The 16483-nt window shown below is 52.6% G+C and overlaps 7 protein-coding genes across 7 annotated transcripts; 4 read left to right on the forward strand and 3 right to left on the reverse strand.

Moving 5' to 3' along the window:
• Window positions 1–454: 454 nt before the first annotated feature.
• On the forward strand, window positions 455–2521 carry P170DRAFT_493903 (Zn(II)2Cys6 transcription factor; the record flags this gene model as incomplete). Its single annotated transcript, XM_024854059.1, has 6 exons — window positions 455–525; window positions 575–589; window positions 641–790; window positions 844–1247; window positions 1300–1615; window positions 1674–2521. The coding sequence occupies exons 1-6, from the start codon at window positions 477–479 to the stop codon at window positions 2519–2521; spliced, it is 1782 nt and encodes a 593-aa protein (XP_024703885.1). The 5' UTR covers window positions 455–476.
• Window positions 2522–2928: 407 nt separating this feature from the next.
• On the forward strand, window positions 2929–4494 carry P170DRAFT_455559 (cytochrome P450; the record flags this gene model as incomplete). The annotated part of the gene is made up of 2 exons (XM_024851543.1): window positions 2929–3933; window positions 3973–4494. The coding sequence occupies 2 exons, from the start codon at window positions 2929–2931 to the stop codon at window positions 4492–4494; spliced, it is 1527 nt and encodes a 508-aa protein (XP_024703886.1).
• Window positions 4495–5134: 640 nt separating this feature from the next.
• On the forward strand, window positions 5135–7330 carry P170DRAFT_165578 (sugar porter family MFS transporter). The gene is made up of 5 exons (XM_024842594.1): window positions 5135–5428; window positions 5493–5919; window positions 5982–6348; window positions 6399–6684; window positions 6739–7330. Exons 1-5 carry the CDS (start codon window positions 5230–5232, stop codon window positions 7146–7148), a joined length of 1689 nt encoding a protein of 562 aa, XP_024703887.1. The 5' UTR covers window positions 5135–5229; the 3' UTR covers window positions 7149–7330.
• A 1844-nt stretch (window positions 7331–9174) lies between these two features.
• On the reverse strand, window positions 9175–10875 carry P170DRAFT_436415 (fatty acid desaturase). Its single transcript, XM_024849152.1, has 3 exons — window positions 10708–10875; window positions 9748–10625; window positions 9175–9689 (listed from the first exon to the last, which is right to left on the reverse strand). The coding sequence occupies exons 1-3, from the start codon at window positions 10838–10840 to the stop codon at window positions 9369–9371; spliced, it is 1332 nt and encodes a 443-aa protein (XP_024703888.1). The 5' UTR covers window positions 10841–10875; the 3' UTR covers window positions 9175–9368.
• Window positions 10876–10887: 12 nt separating this feature from the next.
• P170DRAFT_165603 (uncharacterized protein) lies at window positions 10888–11638 on the reverse strand. Its single transcript, XM_024842595.1, has one exon. The coding sequence runs from the start codon at window positions 11436–11438 to the stop codon at window positions 11055–11057; it is 384 nt and encodes a 127-aa protein (XP_024703889.1). The 5' UTR covers window positions 11439–11638; the 3' UTR covers window positions 10888–11054.
• Window positions 11639–11919: 281 nt separating this feature from the next.
• Window positions 11920–13221, forward strand: P170DRAFT_474942 (pepsin-like aspartic protease; the record flags this gene model as incomplete). The annotated part of the gene is made up of 3 exons (XM_024853202.1): window positions 11920–12018; window positions 12081–12199; window positions 12258–13221. The coding sequence occupies 3 exons, from the start codon at window positions 11920–11922 to the stop codon at window positions 13219–13221; spliced, it is 1182 nt and encodes a 393-aa protein (XP_024703890.1).
• A 637-nt stretch (window positions 13222–13858) lies between these two features.
• P170DRAFT_382839 (uncharacterized protein) lies at window positions 13859–16146 on the reverse strand. Its single transcript, XM_024845620.1, has 8 exons — window positions 15701–16146; window positions 15457–15622; window positions 15341–15393; window positions 15062–15278; window positions 14962–15012; window positions 14879–14902; window positions 14717–14824; window positions 13859–14657 (listed from the first exon to the last, which is right to left on the reverse strand). The coding sequence occupies exons 1-8, from the start codon at window positions 15725–15727 to the stop codon at window positions 14266–14268; spliced, it is 1038 nt and encodes a 345-aa protein (XP_024703891.1). The 5' UTR covers window positions 15728–16146; the 3' UTR covers window positions 13859–14265.
• Between the last annotated feature and the right edge of the window lie 337 nt (window positions 16147–16483).

Below are 16483 nucleotides of genomic sequence, written 5' to 3' on the forward strand. Positions count from 1 at the left end.
GTCGGGGAGGCGCTCCACGTCGATCTAGCGATAGAATCCATTGTACAAGCGATTCCTCTTCATTTTGAGTCATTTTATGACCATTGGCACGTGTTTCTGAGCGATTTGTTTTTCCGCGTAGCCGATCTTGTAGAGTAGAACGAGGCACATTATAATGACGCGCAGCTTTAGCAATTTGGGTAATTTGTTTATTTTCTATAGCAGAGATTGCTAATAGAATCCTCCCCTCCTGCTCGGCTGAATTTCCTGACTTTTGACGCGCTTTTGGAGGCATGGTTAGTGGTTGAATTGAGTAAGGTTTTTGATCGCGGTCAAAACGCGTTGGGGTGCCGGCTCGCTTGTGGTGCCGACTCGCTTGTGGAATACGTTAACTATTATGGTGCCGCAGGCACATAGGCAGCCCCCACGCGTCGCCCGCGCAGAGCAACGCCGACCGTGACTTCATCCTCGATTAATAGCATAGAGATGCTCCTACCATGAACTCTTCTGCGCGCCGTCCGCCAAAATCGTGTCTTCGATGCCGAGGTATGTTGAATAGAAGACCCAGACATGAGCCATGATTGACGAGGACCAGACCACCACCTTCGATGTGAGCGCAACGCCATATGCTACCTTGAACCATTCCAAATTAACTCAACAGGTGATGGAGCGATTCCCTGCGAGTCTTGCTGCAAAGCTAGAGCGAAGTGTGAGCCGACTACATCGACATATCGGTTTCGATCAGCGCCTCGCCATAAACGAACCTACGAGTTTTCGCCGGGCCAGCAATGGGTCAACTCCAAAGCTCCTGGTAGGTGCCTGCTGTTTCCTGATTATACAAATGGCTAGTGGTGACCATAGAAGGCCGTCTCGCGTACGTTGACATGACACCTGGGCTGCACCAGAAGCAGAAGCAGAAAAGTCAGAGCTCGTCCCCGTTGCCTGGAGACGGCCCAGGAGGACAGGAAAGCACAAGATCCTATACACAGCACGAGGTGTTTGAATCCACGTCGGGTCAACATGTTGAAAACCAAACTATAGTTCATCAAGAACCAGGCCAGTTGAGGAGTAATCCACGAGATGGGAATCCAACACCGAGAAACAGCCGGCCCCCCGATTCCATGACACCTGAAGCACTGTCAATCCCGTCCAATCGCATGTCTAAAGCTCCTTTATATGACCTGCCCTCGAGTAACTCTGAAATCTCGTATCTCTCTCTGGAAGAAGCCTGTCTTATCCGCCACTTTGCTGAAAACCTCGCACCTTGGGTATTGCCGCCATGTACATACTACAGCGTTCCAATGAAGCTGATGCAATCAGTTTGATACAAGTGACAGGGACCGTCACTTTGCACTCTTCGTCCCAGAGCGGGCCATGCATTGCCCCGTTCTGCGTTATGCCGTGTTTACTGCCTCGGCGGGTCATTTAACTCGACTTGCGTGCTGCCGAGGACAAGCTACCGACGAAATCAACTTCAACGGGATCCCAATGCCAGCCCTGACCCCCGATGCCGCGATTCGATATCACGATATTTGCATCTCACATCTGATTGAAATATCCAGGGACCCGGCGGAAGAGTATAACGAAGACGTGTTGACCGCTGCTACGATACTTCGCTTTTACGAGCAAATAGATGGTAGGCTTGCCATACTGTTTCTGAGAAGACGGCGTCCGTGCTAATCCGGAGCTGAAAGATCCTATGATCGGCAACTCCGACACATACCTGAATGCTATCCAGTTTATTGTAAACACTCAGCAGAACGAATCCTTCTACGCCTACCAGACAATCCAAGGACCTCTCCGAGACCCCGACGTTCATGCTATGCCGTCTGCATCACTACGTCACTCCGCCTGTCTGAGTATCCTTCGGCAGGAGATCTGGAACGCTTTTCTCAATCGCCGTCCCTTTCGTTTTCCGGTTTCTCGTGAGAATAACTATGATATCGCCGATATAGCCAATGACTTTGTCTGGACCAATCGAGTCATGGTTTGGGTTGCCGACCTCCTAATCTTCTGCTTTGGCAAGTACCCGTTGATGGGCTTTGAGGAGCGCATGGAGCGGTGGACTATCCTGAAGTCTGTTGAACAAAGATGGGACACGTCCAAGCCACCCGCGTTCAAGCCAATTTTCTACCGCGACCGCGATGCTTCCAGCGGAAAGCATTTCCCGGAAATCTGGCACATGAATGCGTGCCAGGTAGCTGGCGCGCAGCATGTGGAGCTAGGGCGCATCTTGCTGGCTACGTCAGACCCGCGACAGTCCTCCGCCTTTGGGATCAACGCCGTCTCCAGGACCTATGGTCTAGCAGCGGAGCTTCGCACAATTACGCGGCGGCTATGTGGTTTGGCCGTATCCAACGGGAAGTGCCCGGCAGCTTCTGTCACGGCAATGGTAGGAATCTCCATCTGTGGGGAGTATTTCACAGACTCTGAGGAGCAGCAGGCAATTGTCCGGTTATTGAATGAGCTGGAATATGACCACGCATGGCCGACGGCAAGAACCGTCGGGCAGCTGAGAAGGGCGTGGGAACAGACTTCGTGATGCGACGAGGTGGGGGGGAGGCGTATCATTTCCCAGTTCCCCGCAAACATCTTCCCCGCAGTCTGGATTCCCCGGAAAGGCCAGAAAGCTCTGATATCTGCATGGTGCATTCAAATTCGGTGTAGCCCTGGAGCATATGAGGTGAATTCTTGGCATTCCTACTGAAACAGGTAGTTTCCCTTTTTCGGCATGTGGAGAAAGCAGTCGTGCAACGCAACGACCCTGCGTTTCTTCGATTCAGAGCGTCCATGAGTGTCTATAGCGAAACAAGAAGTATATTCCACTGCTCGAGGAGGGAAATTTTCCCCTGCGAGTGTGAGACTATGTATAAATCCAAGCATCATATTTACCTTCAGCTCGCTCCTGCAAACCAATTCGCGGCCCTTTCACTCCAACATTACAATAAAATGCTAGCAATCATTGTGTTTGGCGGGACAGCCCTGGTAGCGCTGGCCTACCTCTTTACCCTCCCAGTTGCACTGTATTTTCTTGATCGCAAAGGCCTTCGGAAATACCCCTCCTTCTCTCCCCTGTCCGGCTTTACCGATCTGCGCCACATATACCTCAGTGCGTGCGGCTATCGCTCAAGAGATCTCTATGAGGCTCACAAAAGGGCTCCTATTCTCCGCACTGGGCCGAACTCATTATCCTTCGGTGACACACAAGCCGTGCGAGACATTTATGGGCACGGAACCAAATGCATCAAAGACCTAAACTACGTCGTCTTAGGCGGGACGCACACCCACCTCTTTGACGTGGTGGACCGGAGCGAGCATTCTCGCAAACGCAAAATTCTGTCTGCTGCATTCGCCATCAAAAACTTGGAGCGATGGGAGTTCAAAGTTGCTCGCACCACCGGTCGACTCCTACGTGCGCTCGACAACCATTGCACCGGACCTCTCCCCGATGGCCAAGCGATCGCCAGCCCCGTAGACCTGACGTTAGATTTCGGGAAATGGATCAACTTGTTCACAATTGAGGCGATCAACAGCATCGCCCTTTCGGCCAACATGGATCTACTCGATAAAGGGACGGACGAAGTCACGGCACAGCGCCTGGACGGCACGACCTACAAAGCCCGATACCGTCAGGCCCAGAACCAATCGGCATTGGGTCAGGCTACATTTGTGTGGGACTATCAGCACTACCCTTGGCTCGTCAAACTGTCCAAGTTGAGTCCCAAATGGCGCGAGGTCTGGCAGAAGGCGCAGCCTTGGGATGACGTCATTTACCATCAGGCCGCCACTCGCCTCCAGCGATATCTCAACGGGGAGGAACTGGATGATTTCTTCTCGAGCCTCATGGAAGACAAGCAGAAGAAGCCCAACAACTTGGAATGGGGCGAGATCGTGGCGGAGGTTAGCGCCATCATCAATGCCGGAGCCGATACAACTGCCATCGCCCTCACGCAAGTACTGGAGCTGCTGCTACAAAACCCCCAACATCTTCAGACGTTGCGAGAGGAGGTCGACAGTGTTCTCGATGAGGATGAAGTTGTCGCAGCGCATGATAAGGTGAAAAACCTTCCCTTCCTGCGCGCCTGCCTGGACGAAGCTCTCCGGATCCTGCCGCCCACGTCGGCTGGGCTCCCGCGACGTACACCCCCCGAAGGCGCTCAAATCATGGGTGAATGGATTCCCGGAGATACTAGTGTCTCGATGACCATCTACGCAGCCCATCGCGATCCCGATATCTTCCCCGATCCCGAGACCTATCGACCCGAGAGATGGCTCGATGCCGAGGCGCGGAAGCGCATGGAGCCCTATTTCATTCCCTTCTCGGCGGGTGCTCGCGGGTGCATTGGGCGCAACATCTCTTATCTTGAACAGACAATGGTGCTGGCTTCGTTAGTACATCGGTATGAGTTTGCGCTTCCTTCGTCGGACTGGAAACTAGCTCGCCACGAAGCTTTCAATTTGATTGTTGGGGAAATGCCGATCAAGATTTGGCGGCGACAGATGGGGGCTACCTAAAGAGCACCCTGGTAGATGATTGGATGCTGGGCATTTGTCATTTGATCATGATATATTGGGATCTTGCTGCTTAAGCCCTGTTTTCGTGCTGTTTGGTTTCTAGAACACTTTTACCGCACTACACTTGAGGATGTCGAAATATATCTCTACGTTGAACATTGCACCAACATGTATTTCGCTTTGAAACTAGATGAAGTAACCAAAATTGATTGCATTTATCGGGCAGCGGATCAGTGTAAGAGTTTGGTAGTCACGGCAACATAACGTTAGGCTTCACGTTCCTATCTCGAGGGAGCAGGACGACCATAAGCATAACAAGCATAACAAGCATGAGGAGCATAAGATGATGAGTCATGATGCATGGCATGGGTCAGGCCCAATGGGGCAGGTTACCCCATTGGGAATTACCCAAACGGGCGAAAAGACTCCGGTCGACCAGCCAATCATGTGACAGATGACTTGCCTTTCCATCCACCTTGAATCTAGGTTCCATCTTCCATCTTCCTTCTTCAACTTCCCCGACTTTCTCAACCTCTTGCCCCATTCCGGATCTACGTCGCCTGCTGATTTAAGTCTATGCAGAAGCCGTCGACGGTTAATGACCAAAATGCGGGGAACGCCGATGCTGGTGTCGATACTCAAATCTCCATCGTCCGTTCGAGGATCTTATAAATACTATGAGTTGTCTAGAAAGAAATTGGCTTCTCCAACTTCCTGGCAAGCTGAGATATACCAATGACGCATTCAATCGATATCGAGAAACCCAATGACCAGGCCTCTGTGGCTCATAATGAGTATGCCAGCGACCATGCCCTGGCTGTTTTGACGGCTCCGGTGCGATATGACAATGGGCAGCTACGCGACATTACCAAGTCGCCGTACGTATTTGGGGCGGCTTTATTGGCCTCTTTTGGTGGATTTTCGTTTGGCTATGGTACGTACGACGCGTTCTGGTGCCGTGGGTAGTCTGTTAACCCGCTGGCCTTCTCATCCCCTAGATCAAGGCGTCATCTCGATCATTCTGGTCATGACTCAATTCCGGCAATACTACCCCCAGACCCACCCGGATAGTCCCAGCTATGGCTTTCACGTTGGCTTTGTGACCGCAATGCTCGAGCTGGGTGCTTTCGTCGGCTGCCTTTTCTTCCCGTCTGTGGCGGATCGAATATCGCGGAAATGGGGTCTGACGGTCGCCACCGTATTCTTTGTGGTGGGTGCGATCATCCAGACAGCGGCATTGAATTACGATGCTCTGGTTGCGGGAAGGTTTATTGGAGGAATAGGCGTGGGTACTCTGGCCATGGGAGCTCCTCTGTATATCTCAGAGATCGCACCTCCAGCCTGGCGAGGATCCCTGTTAGTCCTGGAGTCCATCAGCATCGTGGTGGGGGCTATTGTGGCATATTGGATTACCTATGCAACCAGGTGCACACCCATCTCTAGCACATGGCTTGCAGACCCCTTAACTCCTGGCTAATCATCCTCAGATCCATATCTACCGACTGGGCATTTCGACTGCCATTCCTGCTACAGATCTTCCCAGCGCTGGTTGTAGGCTGTGCAATCCACTTCTTTCCGTTTTCGCCGCGATGGCTGGCTATGAGAGATCGCAATGAGGACAGTCTTATGTCATTGGCTCGGCTGCGCCAGCGTCCTGGTCACGATGAACAGGTGCAACATGAATGGAAGGGTATTCTGTCAGAGGTGCGATTCCAGAGGGAGATACTCCTGCTAGAGTATCCAGACTATACATCTAGGCCATTAATAGCCGGAATCCGACAGTGGATCGGGCTCTTTCGACCGAAATACTTCCGCCGTACCCTAATAGCATTAGCCATTCCCTTTTTCCAGCAGGTACGCAACCCCCTCTAAAGTGGTTGCACTGCCGATTGACCGTACCGCAGTTCTCGGGGATAAATGCATTTGTGTACTATGCACCCACATTTTTCGAAGCCTTGGGCCAGAGTAGCGACATGTCTCTCATCCTGTCGGGTATGGTAAATGTTTGCCAATTGATAGGGGGAATTCCAATTCTCATGTTTCTCGACCGTGTTGGCCGCAGAAGGCTGGCAGTCTTGGGTGGGCTGATTATGGCCATTCCGCATCTCGTGATGGCAGGACTGATGGGCAAGTTCAGTGGCGACTGGGCATCCCATCAGGCCATCGGTTGGTTTTGTGTGGCGCTAATTTGTATGCACCCCTGCGAAAGCCACCCATTAGCATGATTCGCTGACATAATGGCAGACTGGTATGTCATAACATATGCCATGTCTTATGGGCCTCTTGCCTGGGTCCTGCCAGCCGAGGTTTTCCCGAGCTCCAAGCGTGCAAAGGGAGTCGGAGCTGCGACGGCAATGATTTGGCTGTCCAACTTCATAATCGGGGTTGTCGTTCCCGAGATGCTGATCAAACTGGGCTGGGGCACATATCTCTTTTTCGGGATGTTCTGCCTTGGGGCGGCCGTATTTTCGTATATCTTTGTTCCCGAGACATCCAACCAGTCACTGGAGCAAGTGGCCGAGCTCTTCGGAGACAACATGCACGGGGCCGAGCGTGACCTGCATTGTAGGATCGCGCGAGAGGTGTTACATGATCCGACAGGAAATGGCACGCCCCCATCCGGCAAGTCAAGCCAGAGTGCGATTGCAAATTAGATAGAGTAGGCACCACTTGCTTGTTGGAGGAGACCTTATCCTCCCTCGCCGTTCTCAGTCGTCAGTCAATTCAACCATCATAATGACCATGCTCGGTCAGTCTTGCTCCGCCTGTCGATCGCCATGCTCGGACGGGTTTACTTTAGTGCAACCCCTCTTTAGAACTGCCGAGCTACTTTTCCGGTTGGAAAGTGGCTCATGGTGGTTTGTTAAGATGTGTAGGCCGGAAAGTCCGGGAGGGCCTGAGACGGAGATACATGGCTTGTGCCCCCGGCTGAACTCCCGGAATTTTGGCTGACTGACAAGACCAGGTTATAAAAGCAGGCTTGGAGCCAGATAGCTAACACCAAGCACTACGACTCCAATGACCCGGAAGTCTACAGTATGTTCCGGACCCTCTCAATTTCTCGAGAAATCCAAATAACGACTCATAGTCACAAGGATTCAATCCGAATCGATTGCCTAACTGCAAATGGGTAGCTTTAAGCCAAAAACGATACATGATAAGCGGCATACACGAATCAAATATTACCGGGCTAGTCTCGGTGCTGAGAGAAAATGATTGGCTACTACATTGAGATGTTCAATCACCCTTTGGCTCTAAGATAGCCCACCTTCCTAACGAGACAGCTGTTTCAGAATGAGGCTTCTAAAGTTTATAGGAAAGATGCACGATTCTTCTAGGAGTTCAGGGGTGGTTTTAGCCTCTTCCTCTATATGCGCGTGCCGTAAAGATACTGCCGGGTAGGCTATAGACATCCCGTATAATGGAAAAGTCCATATCTACAAGACATCTCTCGGTAGCCTATCCGCATTAGGCTCCTTATTTGTCGGAACTGCCCATCATCTACTCTGCTCATCGGAAGAGATCTTCATGGGCGTTAATTCTCAACTTGCTTTGAAGCAAAGACCTATAAATGGTCCCTAAACTAGTTTATATGTTTGCTGTGTCCCGGGAGTTAATTCAGACTGAATAACAACCGATCGAAGCCAAGGTAGCCCCGTAAGAACTTATTGTTCATCATTAGAAGTTGGCAACCCCACAGAAGTCATGCATCGACATCAATACTTTGCGCTGATTCCTGTACCCTACGGTTTGACGTTCGAGGAAGAGCTGAAGGAGGCTCTTCTACGACTGAAGCAAGATGATGTTGACTTCTTTCCAACTCGTCGTATGGTTCCACGAAATAAGTATGGACTACTCGTCAAGTTCTATGCTCGACAGCTAGATATTGGGGCATTCTACATCTTAGTAGACAACATGATCCTAAACATGTATGAAAATGGGGGAGATACTACATATTATGGCTCACGTATTGTTCATATCTGTCCTCCCGCTATTCCTATCTCTATCTCTAGTGAGGTCGGTGTCGTCCCATACCTTCGGCGTTAGTCCTACAGGAGCATATGTCTTCACCTATACTGCCTGCTGTCCATCGGTGCTTGCTTCTCAACGCGTAGAATGAGCGTATGATACACGAATAAAATGCTAATTTTCTACACTTATAATCATGAACACCATGGTTCCTATTTTCATAGACCTTAATTATCTAGTACAGCTATGCTTATCAATATTGAGCGCAATATCACCATTCGCCTTCCTTTTTTTTTTTTTTTTTTTTTTTTTTTAGGGGCGAAATCAAGATTCCACAATTTAACTTGCAGCATACTTTAACCACGCTTCCGTAAGCCGAGACGCAAAATGACAAATACGAGCAATATGTATGTACAATAATTATAGTTCAGTTGAAGCGGGAAAACGGAATACTGTGAACTGTGCTAATGACGATGGTAACAGCGAAGCTGCCATTGTATCGGCTTGGAGACTATAGAACACAAAGTCTTTGGGGTATCTTCTGACGGTCTGCGAAAGAAGCCGGGAAATAATACCAACAGGAATCCCGGAGCAATGGAAATCTACAGGCAATATCATTGGAGGTCTCGAGAGATTAGCAGTGAAAGGTGCTCGAATGTCGAACGTGCACAAGCACGATGGCGCAAACGAAACTAATGCTCCGGTATTTGTCCAACATGATAGTAGCTGCTAAAATTCGAGAGATCTATGTATATCTATATACATGCATGGACGCTACCCATGCGTCTATCGGCAAAAAAAGGTCTAAGCATATAACGGAGACGTCTAGTCTATGAGCATCACGTCAACGACATGAAGATTCATTGACCAAACGAAGGGGGGCCAGGAGGACGGGTATATGGGCCCTATTGGCTGGCCGGGAACTTTTCCTTAATTTCGGCTTCGCTGAACCGCCGGGTCTTGGTGCGCAGCATGGCGGCAATTTCTTCCAGGGTCATGCCAACCTGATCTCCCATAGGAACCAGGCATTTTGCCAGGTGCATGTAGTCCTTGCGCAGCAGCCGGATGGTGATCATGATGTAATCGATGTTGCGAAAGACCAAGGCATGTTCGGCCGCGTAGCGATCCTTCTGTTGCAGGAACGCGTTGGGGTGCTCGCGCCAGTGGCGGCGCGGGTGAAGGTGGTGAGAGGTGTGATATCCGTCGTTGTAGCAGAAACGGTTACTCTGTGGGGGCACGTGAGCCGGACAGCTGTGGGGGGAGAAGAGACTCGAGATCACTTACGGCAACGTCAATCAAGGTGATGCTGGAGCGGAAGTCGGAGTTCGGATCGACCTCGTCGACAAATGCATGCTGCCCCCAGTTGCCCACCATCAGGCCGACGCGCAACTGCAGCAGGGGCAGCAGGAAGACAAACAGGGTGGGCTTCCAGGCGACATATTTCCAGAATAGGTAAATGGCGGTATAGTTGAGACACTCGCAGAGGGCCGCCTTGACGGCGAAGTAGACCTTGCCCTTGCGCAGGAAGTACAGCGGCAGCTCCAACCAGATGAAGAAGTAGAAGCGGCCGACGTAGCAGAGGAAGTCACCCAGCTGGTCGCGCTGGAATCGGATGGTGGACGACAGATCGTCGGGCCCGTTGCCCTCGACGTGATGATGCTTGACGTGATGGTAGTAGTAGGTGTTCCAGGTGTGGCCCATCAAGGGGTCGGTGAGATAGGGGAACAGCTTGTCGAACCAGGCCAGGGCGGGGGATCGCTTCAGGATGCCGCCCATGTGGATGTGCTGGTGCATCATCAGCGTGTAGGTGCCGACGTAGTAGGACTGCATGATCCAATGCAGCACGCCGTGGATCCAGGTGAAGTGCCGGAACAGCATCACGGCGCTGGGCACGGAGGTGGTGAAGTACAGCAGCAGATGGGTCAGCATCACGACGTCGGTTTCCACGCGCACGAGTCGGCGGGCAACGCGGATATAGGGCTGCAGCACCCATCGATGTAGCCAGGAGGGCAGATTCAGACTGTCCAAGTCCCAGGTGACGAACACGGTGGGCACAAAGTCCGGGTGCTCGGGGTCGTTGAGGGCCCGCAGCTTGTCCAGGGCCCCTGCATCGGAATCCACGGCATCCGGGGTCTCCTGGGGAGCCGCCGTCCTACGTCGCACTGCAGGCGGAAGCGACCGAGTCAGGGGGATTTGAAACCGGACGTGTTGCTTGCGATCAACATCTGGGGACAGGCAGCGTACCGTTGCTCTCATCTCCGTCAGGCCCTTCCGGCGACGGGCGTAACGCGCTGGTCTGGGCGTCGTCGAGCAGGTTCCGAAGGACCAGCCGATCGGACTGGGTCAGGTTCGGATCGAAAAACGAGGCAGGATCCATTGTCACGGCGGCTTGATTGGTGGATTGGACCTCAGCCTTGGGTGACGTTCCTGAGGTGAAGTCCGGCTTAAGAGTTAAGAACCTTTTCCGCCGATCGGCCCATCGGTCTTCCCGCAGTCTGGGCCCACCCCCTTTTTTTGGTTTTTTTCACATCATTCGATTCTACGGGGTACAGTGATACGAGGTCGCCTTGTGCCCCTGGATAGACCAAGATTCAATCTACGTGACGGGGTCGGTTTCTCTGCATTCTCTCTGATCTCCCTCCCCATCCTTCCGCATCCTCGATTCTATTCGCATCGGTTGCTGTTCGGCCAACCGGACGGTCCCACTTCTTGGTGTTTGGCTGCTTTGCGTGGTTTGATGGGTTTGATGGGTTTGATGGGTTTGATGGGTTTGATGGGTTTGATGGGTTTGGCATGTTTGGCAGGTTTGCTCCCCTCTCTGCCTCAGGCCACCAACGCGGTCGGTCTTCTCCGACGGGCCTGCAGCAATCACCCCGAAACCAAATAACGGCACGACTTTGCTCCGTGCAGGAAGTCCTGTCATGTCCGTGGCCTCCAATCCTCCGATGAAACACTGTCTCAGCTGTCCAAGACATTAATCAAAGTTGACCGGGATGGTGACTGGTTTGGACGGTCGCCGATGCGTAAAAACCGCCATCATCGGACCGCCCTTCGCCATCGAGATGCATGTGTGATGTGATCCATCACTCTCAACTCTGGGTCATCAAACGGCTCAAAGTAGTTCAATCTTGTCCGTCATGACCCCGTCGAGCACTCGACGGCCGCTATTTGGCAAATCCGCCTTCCCGACGCCGTGTTTCACCTATCTGCCTTAAGAGAAAGTTAGGTCCCTGGACTAGCACGATCCGGCGGCCTTTCGGCTTCGATAAATTTAGCTCGAGTGACCCGGACCCACTGCAATATCTGTATTCTCATTGACCAAAGAAGGCCGACGCCGAGGCATTTCGCGATGGCACCGGACTATAAAAGGGAGCGATGGCCATTCGACTTCTGAAAAACAGATCGCCTCGCTATTCTGAACCTCCGTCGGTGTTATCAAATCTTCCGCCATCCGAGATGTCTCGTCAGGTATTGTCCTTGGCTGCAGTCGCCACGCTTCTCCCGTCGGCCTGGGGTGCCGTGGTGGATCTCCCGGTTCATTTTGACAACAGCTATGTAAGTCTCCGCCGTTCATCAAACCTGGGCTGATTTCTCCGGCTTACCCATCCCTCGCACAGGCTCAGGTGGAGGCCTCGATCGGCACGCCGCCCAAGACCTACTTGCTCCATTTCGATACGGGATCGGCAACCACGTGGGTGGTCGGCAAGGGCTGTCTGAACTGTCCCAATGGCAGTAGGTACGTACGAGTTCTTCAGCCTGCCTTGGGGGCGATCGCACCGTACTGACCCTTGCAGGTATGAGCGCGTCGGCTATGGTACCGAGGACTCCTCGACCGGGTCATATATCGGTATCTATGGAACGATCGACTACTCGGGAGGTGTCACGTCGGGACCCGGAATCACCGACATGTTTGGCCTGCCGACCAACGCCCAAGGCGAGAACGGTCTCCATTGGAACCAATCCTTCATGGCGGCGGATCAGAGCTCTTGGAGATTCATTCCGGCCGATGGGTTCCTGGGGCTGGCATTCAGCACCATCGCCGACGCGGGTGCCACTACCCTGATGGAAACCCTGATGCAGAACGATCTGCTGGACGAGCCTCGATTTGCCGTCTACTATGGCACGAACTTCGACACCACCGGCTCCGACCCTGCCGGCGTGCTTACCCTCGGCGGCTCGCACGAGGACCGGTACGTCGACGGCGAGCTCACGTACGTCCCGCTGCAACAGGAGGCCGAATTCCAGGTCTGGCGCACGAAATTGTCGTCTATCACCGGCACGGGCAAGACCGCCGGCCAGAGCAGCCGGTCGACCACCAGCTCGCTGGGTGACTATGGCCGCGCGGTGTTCGACACCGGGTCCGGGTACTTTCAGGTCCCCACCAACATCATTGACGACCTGTACGAATCGATCGGCATGAACTGGACCGCCATTCTGAACGGACACATTCCTCTGTGCACGGAGTTCAACTCCTCCTGGTCGGTGACGCTGAACTTTGGCGAGTCCGAGACGGATCCCAAGGTGACGATGACCGGCGAGCAGCTGGCTCGACCCGGGTTTGCCCATCGGGACGACGCCTGCTATCCTCCCTTCGATGACAGCGAGGTTGTCGACCTGGCCCTCATCGGAACGCCCCTCCTTCATCAGTTCTACACCGTCTTCGACTTCGGTGCCAATGAGGTGGCGAACTACAGCCCCCGGATCGGATTTGGAAACCTGAAGGAGGAGTTGAGACCCCACTTCGCTCCCAGCCCCTAGCTTGATAGATGCTTGATGTAGAAGCCTGAATGTTGGCCGGTTTCATAAAGAACAGCACTTCGTTTTGAATTTTCACAGTATTACCACTTTCGTCCTGCTCCCGTTCAACTTCTCCTGCGTAACACCTCTGCCAGGGCATCCTTAAAGAACACCAGATTTCGTGTTTATCGCTTCCCCTGCCGATTCTATTCTTCTGGCCTGCCATGTCAACGAATAATCGACATTTGTGCTGGGATCTTGTAATGGAACTGTTGCATAAGATCGAGCTCTCTCATTAGCAGTGGGTCAGTTGGTAGAGAGCAGCAACCCGGTCCAGCCTTACATTATATTTCGCCTGCTTGAGCCTACGCATATTCTTTGTGCAAATCGATCAGCTCTTCCCACTATATATTTTTATCGACATGGAGTTTCGGCAGGATTATCATTCTCGGGCCATCTTTTCAATCTGGCAGTGTCCGAGTAGGCCCCTGGGGATTGTTGAAACTACAATACCATTTGCTTGTGTCCCGACCTCACCCGATGTATTTTTACATATAAGATTAATACTCCTTTCGCCACAAACCATGAACCTTAATTCAGGGAGCTCTACTGAAAACGGTGTGAAACTATACATTAAGTAAATATCCTAGACTGGCCTAGATAATAAATGAGTCTTCGGCAATCGGTACACAAAAGATTGCCGTTGAGACCCCCCCGAGACTATGCGCCGCAGATCTCACTTCTTGCGACGGGTCTCCCAGTCTCATGGCCGAGGGCTTACTCCGACCGGCTGTCATACTATGTACGATGGCGGGCACAGCGGACATCGACAAACTACGTTGGACGATGACTTTTGTCTGAGAAAAAGAAAACTCAGACGGGAAAGCATTCTCGCAGAGGTTGGTGGCTGTTCCATCCCTTGCATACAGCAGCCTCGTCGGCAGCCTTCCTCAACTCGCGAATGTCGTGCTCATGGACACGGTCGGATCCCATCGCCTTCTGCTCGAGCCTGTTTAATTTGTGAGGACACTCCCAGACGTGACTAATGAGGACACAAATCTAGATTCAACGCATGCTCTGACTATCTCGTGCCCCCTCATGGATGAAATATTCCCGCGTCACCGAGATGCCGGAGTGCGGCGCATCCACCGCCGGCGACGCGCCCTCTCTCACCAGCTCGTCCTCCGAGTCGTGCCGCGAAAGTTGCGTTTTACTGCGACTCCCCACGTTAGAGGCCGAGACGGTCGCCTTTTGCTTGGTTCCCGCGCCGATATGTCCCGAGCTGGACAGCTCATATCCCCGTCGACCGCTGTAGGTCCCCGTTCGGGACCTCGATCCGAAAAAAAGTGTGCGCATAACGGGAAGACAGGAGGCGATGATGGCGATGGCGGTTTCGATCATCGAGACGGTGCAGGTAATCATTTGCTCGTTGCGGTAGGAGTAGATGGCGCGAATGACTGTTCACGGGTCTGGTTAGTAAATCCTAGATAATCGTGGATGCTACGGTCCAACTTACTGCTCGTGATCACCACCAAAAAGCCAAGCATGAAGATACTAAGGACCCCAATCTTTTGCTTCTTCGGGAGCTTCAACTTCAAAACCTGAGAAATCGGGAGACAGATGACTGGACGTGGGTTAGTTTCGGGGCACATGGACTCTGTCCGCCGTGGAGACTTACTGAACACATCACTGAAGATGTTGACTGGTAAATAATGGTTAGCCTGGGTGCCAGAAACAAAAAAGGTAATGGATTCAACGTACACAAAATGGTGAGCCAATAATTAATTCGTGTCTGCTTATCGGAGCAGGCTCCTGTACCGGGTTAGCATCGCGACGCGACACAGCCTCACGGAACACCTACTCTCGGGATGGTCCAGATCCCACAGACGGTTGGGTGGAAAGCACTTGAAGATGATGTTGAGAAAGATGGCCAGCCACGTAGCACCCAGGAAGACCAGCGTGATGTTGTAGACCATCTGGTATCTTGTCCGATCGGCCAGGCGTTTGTAGAAGAGGACCATGCCCGCTTTGATCAGCCAAAGCGAGGTCACATAAAGAGTGGAGCCCGGGACGATCATCTGCGATCGATCGTGTTAGTGATCTCACCCGTGTCCGTTGACGGTGGGCGACGATCGCTCACCTTCATCATGGCGACTGTTTCATCCTTGGTCGAGTTGCTCATGTCGGACATGCCTGCGAAGGGGTTCGTATTAGTCCTTGGATCCTGCACTCAAGGGAAGCCGCCATTCCACCCACCAAGATTAAACATGTAGTGCTGGATCGCTAAATCGGCGATGAGACAGAAGGCGGACAGCGTCAAAAGAAAGTCGTCCACGTAGAATCGTTTGAACAGGCCCCATCGAATGACCAAACGGGCCACGAGAAATACGCAGGCTATGATGGTGCAAACATACCATGCGACCTGATCCAGAAATTCAACGGGTTAGCATTCCAGTTGCGGGCCTCGAGACTCGTGGGATGAGAGATGCGGAAACCGTACCACCTGGCCAACATCAGGGCGAGCCATGATGACTCTCTGTACTGTGGTTGTGATCAGGAAACAAAGGTGAACAAAACCCGACGACCATATCGTCGCCTTGCCTCGGGGCTCGAGGGACTAATGAACGGTGGCAAGCCCGATTTCCTGTTCCTGTGCTGGCATGATTTGAGTTTTCATCCCAAGCGTAGTTGTGATCGCGGCGCTGGAAACCTCCAGGCCCGGCTTGGAATGGCCCCCGATGTTCCCCCGTATCAGACGAGCATGGCCAGTGTCATTCGATGATGCTCAATAGCGCCCAAAAAGCTGGTAGCCGAACCGTGGAACAGGGTGGATCCACAGTCCGTCTTGGGAACAGTGCGACTGGGCTCCGAGACACCGGTCCCTGCGATGTGGAAGCTCGGACTGATGAAGGTCAGTCGATGCTGGATTGTGGGCTTTGTTTATCTGTAAATGAAAAGATTATGGGCAGGGTGTTGATGTAACGTTCGAGTGCCTTACCTCAGCGGCTTCTGCGTCACGATAGCAGCATCCCGGCAGTCCCTCATGCCTCGGCCATTGCTCCCGGACGCTTTCTGGGTGGCCCACTCTCGCAGTAATTTAGGTTAAACAATTCCACCGTTGTGAGACAAAACGGCATTCGTGAGATTCAGCACATATCGAGCAGTCTCACTAGTCCACATCGGGCCAGGTCTGACATGGATCGTCGGTCAAACTCCGGCCACTCTGCCTGCAAACTTCTGCCTCGGCCACACGTTGGAGGCGTGGCGTTCATAGTGGATCTCG

The sequence above is a fragment of the Aspergillus steynii genome (assembly GCF_002849105.1).
Source record: "Aspergillus steynii IBT 23096 chromosome Unknown P170scaffold_4, whole genome shotgun sequence".
In the NCBI taxonomy this organism is placed as follows: Eukaryota; Fungi; Ascomycota; class Eurotiomycetes; order Eurotiales; family Aspergillaceae; genus Aspergillus; species Aspergillus steynii.